Raw genomic sequence first — 11,099 nt, 5'->3', positions numbered from 1 at the left:
ATACAAATTTAAACAGCGTGGTTTTATTATTCTAAACAGGCGCAATGAGTAATATCCATAAGAAGACACTTACTTCAGCGTGGTGAGGCTCGGTGTGACGAGTCAAACTGATACTGTCAGTCATGCACTTCGAGCAGTCTGTTCTCTATACATGAGTCACAACTTCGCATTTAGACACAGAAAAACACCAAACACAAACTTGCAAAACATCAAACACACACCACGGTCTACTCGCACTTTCAAGCTCGTTCATCGAGAGAAAGACTTTGAAAAGCCGGTCGAATGTCTTTCTAATATGAAACGCTTTCACAGAAGGCTGTTTGAACTTCATCAGACAGAAACTTAGTGGATATAATGCATGAAGAGATATTGTTTTTTTACGCTTCAGACTGGACATGGAGACACTTGGAAAACATGAGAGGGGAAGGATGAAGGGTAAGGAGGATGGTCAAGATGTGGTAACCCAGCAGCACTGGCAAAACAAAACAACACTGTTTTGTTTTGCCAAAGTACTTGAATACAATGATATCATGAATATACTAGCAAGGTTTAATGGTCCATCATTTTATAATGAGATTACATACTATACTTGAGAACATGAGGGCATTTATAATATATATACATTAAATCAACAACATCAAAATTGAAAATATTTTCAGTCCCATAATGCACTGCCACCCCAAGAGTTAGACTTTTAAATGTCTTCTATGACTTAATACTAGTCGATTCAATGACTATATATATATATAGTAAGTGGCTTATAGTGTTTTTTTTAATGTGTCACTTAACACTTAAATATAATAAAAATAATCTCCAACAGCATCGTACGAGTCCATTTAAGAATCACTCAAATTTGAATATATATTTTCAGGCTTTATGATTTATAGTCGCTGCGATCTTTAAATGTTCTGTACCATGCAAAACAAGCACGAACCTTCAGGACTGTTCACAGTTAATTATCACCTTAGCAGTGCAGAGAGCAGCTCCATCTGAGAACAATGTGTCTGCGAGCAGGCAGCTCCTAAATACGGTCTGACGGCAGAACCAGGGTGAAACACGGGCAGCCAGGTGCGCGTGTTCTGTATGGCACTTGGATGTCTGTTGCCATGGTGACCCTTTAGAATATCCCAATGCAGCGATGTGATATTTTTAATAAACTTTGATGGCTTTGACTGTCTTGTCTGGAGCTGCTGAGAACAAGTGAGGCCTCTTGTCTGCTCAGCTACCCAGCATGGTGTGAGATGATGGAAAAAGGAACGCGTTTTCATGTAAATTTAAAACACACACTGCCTGATAGCGACTGCTGTATGTGCACATACACATGAGTATATTTACCACAGTGTGACTCACAAGCCACATCAGACACAGTGCTGCAGAAAAGTGAGACAACACAACACTGGTTTTGAGAGGAAACCAACACTCACTCAAACAAACACACACACATACCCACACAAACTGTCGCTGGAAAGCCCCTTTTGTGTGAGCAAAAATGTCCATTAAGTGGTGAAAATGAAATGAAATTCAATTTTCTTATGTCTACTTTCGGTTGGTGACGTCAAATCATCAGATCGTGCATGTGTTCATGTTCACCTACAGTTGAACCACGAGGGCGGAAAACACTGTGATACACAATTGCTTCCAGCAGATGCCACTGTTGTCTCAACATGAAAGTGAAATGTTTGCACTGAATTGACTTTCATTTTAGGATAGTTAAAACACACTTTAAACATCATGTACATAAATGAATTAAAACAGGAGAAAATGTAGAGTATTAGCTGCAGTGTGACGTCACCCGCAGTTCAAAACCTCTCATTAGGGCGGTGGAGCAGTCAGGGCCGGATGGTAAGCGACGATTAACAGTTGCTGTTTGGAAGCATCTGTTTGTCATGTTTATCTTAATTACAAACCAGTTCTCACGAGGTGCGTAGGCCGCCTTGTACGGCCATTGAAAGATCATGCAAGAACACTGAAGATGCTACAGAAACAAGAAACTCAATGCACTCGCATCACGAATAAGGTTGAAAAATCCAATTTATCACAGTCATTTTTGATGTCATATGCACGATGCATGCAGTAAAAATTTTGTCAAATAAAGGTTTCACAAGGTTAAGCAGCACAATGGTGACCCTTTAACTTTGAAGTGAGCAAATGATGAAACAAGGGAATTTAGGGATTAGTTATTTCCCTGTGTTTATTAATGTAATGATATATTTAAAATACAGCTGAGATACATGCAAAGCTTCCTGGATGTTTGTTGTCATGAGCTTTGCATCATTTTAAAATGCTTATATTCATGTGTTTCATTCCAACATTTTCAGATAGATGGGTTCCATCTGGCCCTCTGAGGTGCAACCGATTTTTTGCAACCTGACATCTGTCCATTAAAATTCGATTAACATAAAGCAGACCAATTATGAGTCGCTGTGACACCTCTGTTTTTATGGTGTGCCAAGACTGGCCTTAACAAAGAGCTCCCTGCTTCAGCCGTTTAAATGGTGCAGCACAGCATTTTTGTGAAGTGATTCATTTAATACTGGAGTGTCAAACCTGTGAGGGATCAAAAAAAAAAGGGATTAAACCTCAAAGATCACATGATGGCAGCCGCCTGTGGGAAGCGAGGATTTCAGAAGAGTTGTATAATGTCTTCAGTGAGTCTGCAGGAGCTTTGTCTGCCCAAGAAACTCAGTGATTAGTGGAGAGAGGATTACCTTCACTTCAGCTGGCAGAGCAATTCCCCCTTCATCAGATAGTTCAGTGTCTTGGCGAGGAAAAGAGAGCGCTCAGAGCAAAACCCTGCGGCATGGCTGTCTGGATCTGGAAGGATTGAGCTGCTCTTTGGGTTCATTATTGGAGAGCAGTTTGATAGAGAGCAGCAACATGATGTGACTTGTATGTGTTCCACACAAAACCCCATGAAAATGATGCCGATTTTGTTCAAGCACAGTGGGATGGGCTTATTATTTTCCTCCTGCGGGATTCTGCTCTTGACTCCTCATCTTGACCCCTGTTCTGTCACCACTTGGTACAGGCTGCTTTAGCCTGGATCACTCACCCCCCATCCTTAAGCTGCACAGCTCCCAATAACCCTACTCAGCCTCTCTAACAGTGTATGTGTGAGTAGGAGCGAGGGAGAGGGAGGGAGGAAAACAGAGAGAAGTGGGGGGTAGGAAGTCAGCGAACACAGGCAGTAGGAAATAGCACAGGAAGCAGAAGAAGAAGGCTGATGTGCTGTGAAAAGCCAGGAGATGCAATGACGAAATGAGCGACCAGTAAAGACACCAGCGTCCCGTCCTGGAGTCGTGACAGGGGGGTGGCTGCGAGACAAACTGAAACACAGTCGGAGGAAGTCACTCTCAGCAACAGACCCACGTCACCGGATCATGTCGTCCACTGGGTCAGGCAAGCACAACAAACGTCTGGCATGTGAGTACTGTATGAGAGAAGAGAAACTGACTGATGCAGAATGCGAGTCATTATTTTGTCGAATTGTATATTTAAATGTATTTTAATATCAAAAGTATCAAATGATGATGAACCCAACTTTTCCCAAGGAAGATTTCCGCCACAGATTTGGTGCTCCGTGTTGAGGGCTAACTGGAAGTGTTGCCTTGATTCATCTAAAAGGGTCCATGGGCCGTGATGGAGGTCATCTTTGCATTTAGCTGCCGGTGAAGTGCTCTAATGGCTCTCGGCATGGAGATGGGAATGGCCTGGGAATAAGAAATGTGATCAGGTGGTTGCAGAAGCAGGTGGCCAGAGAGGGTTCAAGTGAGGGATGAAGACATGAAAGTGAGGGGTGCAGACACTCTCCAACAGTCTGGATCTTGAGTATGAGGTTGCATATTTTCACTACACGTATCCACTCAGGCGAGGACAGAGTGGAACAGAGAGTAGGCGAACATTGTTTATGCCACGTGGATCTATGTTTGCACAAACAGGTCAGGGGTGCCAAGGCGCTAATAGCCTTGAGGGGGAGGCGGCTGGTGTGGCGCAGTGATCTCACTCATACATGATTTATGCTTGATAAACCGCTGTGGCTTGGTGGCTGAGTGCAGGTGGTGATTGAGTCTGTAAATAAAAACAGAGCTGGGAAGTTCGCTGTGATTGACAGGTCATCACATGAGGCCCAGCCATGGCACCCGATTTTCACGGCTTCTTACAAATACATTTCCACGAAAACAAAACAATGATTGTGAGTGGATTTTCCCTCCAGGGAAGTGAAGACATGTGACTGTGTTCAATAGGGACATTTGTTATCTCTTTCTCTGGGGAACATCTTTCGCTGTTGCGCTGCTTCTCACCGTGCAGAAGTGAAGACGTGTTTCATGCCTTCTATGATTCATAGCTGTAGCAGTTGTAGTGTAGCTGCATTGTCAGTTATAGAAGGGTGATTTGAGCCAGTAGTAGTGGTTGGGTGAAATGACGGCGCTGCCCATGACACACAAGTGCGCAGTGCTGGTGTGGATGAAGCAGCGGTGACAGCAGAGAGGGTTGGATGAAGTGAAAGGATTTTGAATCCTTGGAGCACAAAGACCTGCTTTGAGTTTGGATTACTTCACAGGGCTGTCGGATGAAAGCGGGCGAGAGTCATCATGTGCCTCAGCTCAGCCTCTGCATCATGAGTTCTACACGTCGGTGCACTTACGTGTATGTGCGACTATACCTTGCTGCCGTCGTGAAAGAGAAATCAAAAGCAGAGCCCTTATTTACATGCGGATCAGATGAGTCGACAGTCACAGTCCAGACTTATCCCCCACATCACTGGCGTGAAACTGCACTGGCTGCTAGCATTGCATAATGTATTTTCTTGCTTGCATCCTCCATGCATGTTGCAGTGCAGTAGTGTGTGCAGTGGAGGGATTGTTCCAAGGTTATGTAACTGTAAGCCCTGGGTAATTATGACCCAGTGTGAGTCGGAAACAGCAGGGATTTGTCAGATCACAAGAGGAGTTTTACAGCAGGAGCCCAGTCGTGAACAAAACGCCCAGATAAAACATATCCATGACTGAAGATTGTGCACCCAGATTAGCCTTATCATGAGATTATATGTCGAGTTAAACCTCTGAAGGTGTGTTTTTGTTGATGAACAAGAGCACAATCCACTAGTGAGGACACCCAGCACTCATAATTCAAAAACCCATTACATTATTTGAACTTATCTGTGGATTATTTCCGTAAAGAATGTTGGATTACAGCAGCATTATTTTCCTGGATCAGCAGATTAGACATCCCAGCACCATGATCTTGCAATCTCTTCCAGCGACTGTCCGGCTTTAAGGATCTACTAGTCTGTTTTTAAGTTTCAGTTTTTTTAAGTTGGTTCGGAAACAAGACAAGGTAGGTTAATGTGGACGGGCCTCTTTGAGTGAGGACGCTGCCCCCTCAACCTTGATGAATCTTGTGATCTTTTTGTCAAGCCTGTTACTGTTCTTCCTCCACTCCTCTGCATTGGACTCTCAATGCGGTGCTGTTTAGACCTTCACTTCTTCTAAAGTTTGCCTCCATCAGACTGCCTCTGGACCTTCAGACGAACAAGAACTTACTGAGTAACTTCAGTCAAAAGAAAGGGATTTCCCCTTGGAGATTCTGAGTGCAATCTCGGTCTGGCAGCGGCCACGATAGTAACATAACCTTCTCTAATTTCCATGGAGTCCTCCTACACATCTTTCACAGCTGCATCGTCGAAAATTCAGAGGTTATCGAGATGAGTCAGCAATTTACATGCATGTATTTCTCCTACGCCGGAGTCGACAGATGGAGACGTGTATCTGCGTGGGTCGGCGGCATCCACTGGCAAGCGGAATTAGATTTTAAAAGGAGAGATTGAGAACGCGGGTGGAGGATGACAACCATGCTGACCGAGAAGGCCGACAGGCAAACTTAACTTTACATAAACTCTGTTGATCATCAGACTCCTCATCGCCGGTTAAGAAACAGAGATTGTTCACTTTGTGTGCCTCAAGTCTCTCCCTGCTGCTGCGGAGCGATGGTTGTTAAATAATGATGGGCACTGACAGGTGGCACTGGGGTGGAAGGAGATTTAATATTTTTTGCTGAGAAGTCAGCAAAATGCCAGCTTCAATTGACAGAACTAAGAAAAAGGTCATGGGTCTTCAGGACATTCTGTTCTTTCCAGGCTTTTGCAGCAGCTATGGAGAGATTCAGGAAACATGGCAAAGAACTGACCTCCGTTGTGCTAGTTTTAAATGCAGTCCATTGCTTTTTTGAATTTGCCTCGGGGTAAATACCGACTCCTTCAGTTTCACCTTTGACACCAATTAAATCCAACATGTTTTGGACGGGTGAAAAATCATTCACTGCAGGCTTCACTGACATCTCAAGCTCAATTAGGAAGAATTATTCACTATATATCATTGAACACTAAAGTCAACATCTTTCTCGTGTTGACTGGAAAATACTGTCTTAGCTTATGATCAAACAATAATACAGATTTACTCATTTAATTTCTCTAGTTCTATACTAAGATCTATGGCTTTCGAGGTGTTGCTCAGCATTTCTTGCACATACATTGAATCACGACTTGTTTTTGTCGAACCAAAAAACGCAAACCTTCCATTCACATTTCACACAGCAGGCGCTGGAACTGAACCACCCGTGTACAACACACGAACAAGCCGTGACGTGAGCCAAAGTGTCAGCTGCAGCAGCCCAGTGGGGTGTGTTCATGGGAGGTTGCACAACAACACTCGTCATCTTGATGCTGGAGGGTGTGTGAAGGGCAGACCCCACGTTAGAATCATGAAATCCTGCTGTGTCTGTGCAAAATGGCATTTGGAATATGCACATTATATATTGGCCACTAGAGGGCCCACCAATACAATGCTTTATTTTTAAATCAAAGACATGAATTTTTGACTGTTAATGCATTCTTTTTTTCTGAGCAGCGGACACTGATCATTCCCAGAGAGTGTTGGACAATGAACACCTGAAGTTAAAAGAGAGACAGCGCTTTTTTGAAGAGGTCTACCAGCATGATGTGGACAACTACCTTCCCTCCACTCACCTGCAGATTGACAGCAGGAAACGTGAGCATTACATCATCACATCCAACATTTGCTTCATCTTAAATCTTTGATTTTCTGCCTTTGCAGCCCCCATGGGGAGCATATCCTCCATGGAGGTGAACGTGGATGTGTTAGAGCAGATGGACCTGATGGACATCTCGGACCAAGAAGCCCTGGATGTGTTCCTCAACTCTGGCCCAGGAGCAGATGAAGGAGCTCTGGTCTCTTCGATATCAGGTACATGGCTCAAGACTGAAAAAAAAAGTTTCAGATTTTGTTTTAGATTATTTTGCGGCCAAATAAATCCCTGAATATGATTCCCGCTTACAGTTGCGGAGGAAGAGGAGGATGAAGACGAGGATGAGGATGCCGAGGTTGTCTACAGAAAGTGTGAACCTGTGAAGAGACAAAACGAAGTTCACCAAGTTCACAAGTCTCGCGTGTCGTCGACATCTTCTGGTTCCAGTGACACCAGCGGGGGAGGAGCCGACACCCCAGTGATCCAGTCAGACGACGAGGAGGTGCACGCCGATACCCTCCTCCTGACCACCATCCCCCAGGCCCGGGATGAAGACACAGAGGATGAGGACGACGAAGAGAGATGCCTTGTCACAAAATCCTAAAGACTCACCTTGTTGACTTGAAACAGTGTCTCTCCAAGAAACCCGAGCATGGTTTGCTGTGACGTCTGTGCTGTAACTTCTCAATCAACGTGTGTGTAAAGCCTCTCTTTACATCTATTTTTTTTTTTTAAATAGGAAGTGAATGAGAAGCTTCCGGATCTGTGGCAAGGAACTTTCAAGTTCGCTTGCATTCACATGCAAATAACTGGAGAGGATGCCTGAGTCATCACTCAGCCATTGTCACGTTATGTTTAAATCTGACTGCCGGAGGCGAATATGAGCAAATACTCCATGTGAAAACAGAACTATGTTCTGTTGCAGACTTACTCAGAAATCCACAAAATCCTGTTCAGCTCTGACCGGCTTGTAATTGAAGGTGGTGCGGAAAGATTACCATACATACAAAAACACAACTCTTTTAATGGGTTTTGTGAAACGGAAAATAATCCACAAAACAGGATCTATAACTGCATGAATAAAGTCGGATATCTTTAAGATTTAGAAGGCGATCATTGGTTAAAGTGGATGATGCACAAAGAGGTAGTATTTCCAAATAAATCGATCCATTTCATGACACAGTAACAGGACTTCATAAATGGCTTGAGACCAAAGCTGAGACGCCACCACGTTCTTTCAGTTTGACTGGGCAAGACTTCAACATGCGTCCACAAGTGAATCCTTTGAAATGAAACAAAGCGTGTGTCAACTACTTCATCGAGCACGTTGAAGTGGCCTCGATTTTCCTTGTGAGTCTAACTTCCTCGGAACAACTGAATGGGTGTGTTATTGTCTTTTGAACAAAGTCCACTTCTAAGTTATTAATTATGTTGTGCTGTGGATTAAATCATAAGGTCAGAGCGATCCTGACTGACGGCTTGAAAGAGAAATCCAAGGAGGGATTAGCGGCGTGAAAAATAAGTTGTTCTTCAGCGTTCCTTCTTCATGACACATCTATGCAAACCCCACTTTGAAGTTGATGGTTATGAGAGTTTTAAGAGAGGAAGTCATTTTATTTTTACATGTTTCATTTTCATCTGTTCTGTCCATCTTTTTTTGGACGATTAACTTGCCAACAACAAATGGAGACCATATGTCGACAACACACAACTGTGGAGAAATGTTATTATTGTGTCATTACTTTGCAGGAAAGTTGAGTAGCTTTTTTTTTGGTGACAGTTATGTACAGTACTACTGGTTGTCCTGTCATTTATTGGTGCCATTCAAGTGTGTGTGTGTGTGTGTGTGTGTGTGTGTGTGTGAGTGTGTGAGTGCTTGTCGAGAACAGCATTAATTATTAGTCATTAAATGTTTCTAATAACTGTTATCTGGAACAAAGATGTCATCTGCCTTCTTGCTTGAGGCACTCGTAAAACAAAATAAAGTAGTTTTTTGCCCATGGTTATTTTTTTATTCAATATAATTTGTGGATGAATTTTGTTGTCAGAGTGTGATTTATTAATAAACAACTATGCAACCTATTAATGGAACTGTAGTTAAGTGTTTTACAATTGGATGTCTTTGAGTGAACGTTTTTATTCGTGTATATATATATATATATATATATGTGTTATTTTTAATTTGGTTTTGATTTAGTTTTGAAAAACACACACACTATAAATAAATACAAATAAAACGTATTTAATATATATACGTTTTTATATATATATATATGTAAAAGTACACTTAAAAAATAAAGTGTGCTCACTTGCACATATATTAAGGTTTTGTTGTCATCCTCCACATTTTCCAATACTGGCTGATAGAACAGGTTTGCAAGTTCACGAAAAAATGCATGAGCATGCTGTAGCAGTTCCTTTCTTTAATACATGAATATGTTTCTTCTGAATTTCATTATTATTCTGATTATTAAATGAATTAATATTTTATTAAGATGTATAAGTATTATTATTGAAACAAAAGGATGAATCCATGCTAAGACATAGAAAAAAGTTCACATTGCACTACAAACATAAATAATTTCAAAAAATAAATAAAAATAGAAAAAAGGACTTTTAATGCGAACAACAAAGATTTAAATGTTTCGTGTTTTAATAGTCAAAAAAAAAAAAGTACATAAATTGAATTTGTTTTTCTGATTAAAAAAACAAAAACATCAAAAAACAATGACAAAAACAAAACTCATAGGTCAGGTGGGTTGTTGCGACAAAGTAACGCAAAGTTTTTGTGTTGGTTAAGTGGCATTTTGTGCCACTAACAGGGAATTTTCGGTGATGTTTGAAAAGATGTCGCCAGGGGAAACAAAAATCGAGCTGCTTTCAACTTGCTTCATGAGCGAATTATTGCCTCAAATTCGCGACAGACTCAGACGACAACTGACAAAAACCTAAAGGTGAGTCTAATGTATTATTCATCAAAAGTTAATGTTGGAAAATATGAGAAATGTTGATCTGTATCGTGCATCACTCTTTTTTAAGGCCTGGTCAGTGCAACCAAACCATTTTCAGACCTAAGAACAGGTATGAATTTAGTCGCAGTTTTTGCCAACATGTCTAAAGAACTTGAATTTTTAAAAAAGTCAATAATAACACTGATAAATTGCACCCTTAAAATAACATAAAACATAAAATGCAGTTATTAATAAACATGAAGTTTTAACACGATCAAATCTCCATCATTCATAATGTATTTTAGTTCTGGGGAGTTTCCAAACAAAACCATTAAAAACAAAATCACATTCCTTAACAGCTCACTCTGTTAAAGCAATCGTTCTGTGAGTGTTTACACACACATGCTGCCAACTCGGGATGCATACTGTCAGGACATGATCAGCCCACACAGAGAAGACCTTTCCACTGTCATTACCTGCCAAGCCGCCAAAAAAAAACAAAACCAAAAACATCTGTTCTACGGTCTTTCCTTGCTCTATGCTGAAGTCCTGAATATATTATAGTGTTTTTTCCCTAGGAGGACTACGGCTACACTTCATTGTCTTTGTTGTCATATCAAAAGTGGGAAATGTATTGTTGTTATACTAGAAAACGTGTCAGTGTCCGCTAACCGCTTTATTGTATGTCCAAAAGTGTAGTATCGACTCATCCAGCCAAATGGATTCCTGCCTATATCTGCTAGCCATTTTATTTGTATGGTGATAACCACATAAAATTCATTACAATTGTATTCATGATCTGACTTGCATCTGCTATCACAGCTGTTTCTGTGCGGTTCTGTCTGGTACACGATCATCCAGCTTGGGGCCACTGAGGGATCCAGTCCAACATCGAGGACTATCTTGTTGCGCTGAAGTCTTTCGTCGCTTTTATCACAAAAGAATTGTTTTACGACTTTTTGGTGATCACTCTTTGTTTGCTCATGTTTTGAAAATGCTCAGAGCCTGTTGTACGGGGGGATTACGCATCAGGAAAACTGCACCTTGGTGTACTTTCTTCCTGTGACTTGTCTTCCGTCTGTGAAGCACTTTGAACTGCGTCTT

General features: G+C 41.6%; 1 protein-coding gene across 1 annotated transcript; it reads left to right on the top strand.

Annotated features, from left to right (window-relative positions):
• The first annotated feature begins 3,096 nt into the window (after positions 1-3,096).
• On the top strand, positions 3,097-9,117 carry LOC128749687 (dysbindin-like). The gene is made up of 4 exons (XM_053849535.1): positions 3,097-3,423; positions 6,906-7,046; positions 7,113-7,262; positions 7,356-9,117. Exons 1-4 carry the CDS (start codon positions 3,381-3,383, stop codon positions 7,646-7,648), a joined length of 627 nt encoding a protein of 208 aa, XP_053705510.1. The 5' UTR covers positions 3,097-3,380; the 3' UTR covers positions 7,649-9,117.
• Positions 9,118-11,099: the final 1,982 nt, after the last annotated feature.

The sequence above is a fragment of the Synchiropus splendidus genome, chromosome 18, assembly GCF_027744825.2.
Source record: "Synchiropus splendidus isolate RoL2022-P1 chromosome 18, RoL_Sspl_1.0, whole genome shotgun sequence".
Classification (NCBI taxonomy): domain Eukaryota; kingdom Metazoa; phylum Chordata; class Actinopteri; order Syngnathiformes; family Callionymidae; genus Synchiropus; species Synchiropus splendidus.
This window is presented reverse-complemented; position numbering and strand designations above follow the sequence as displayed.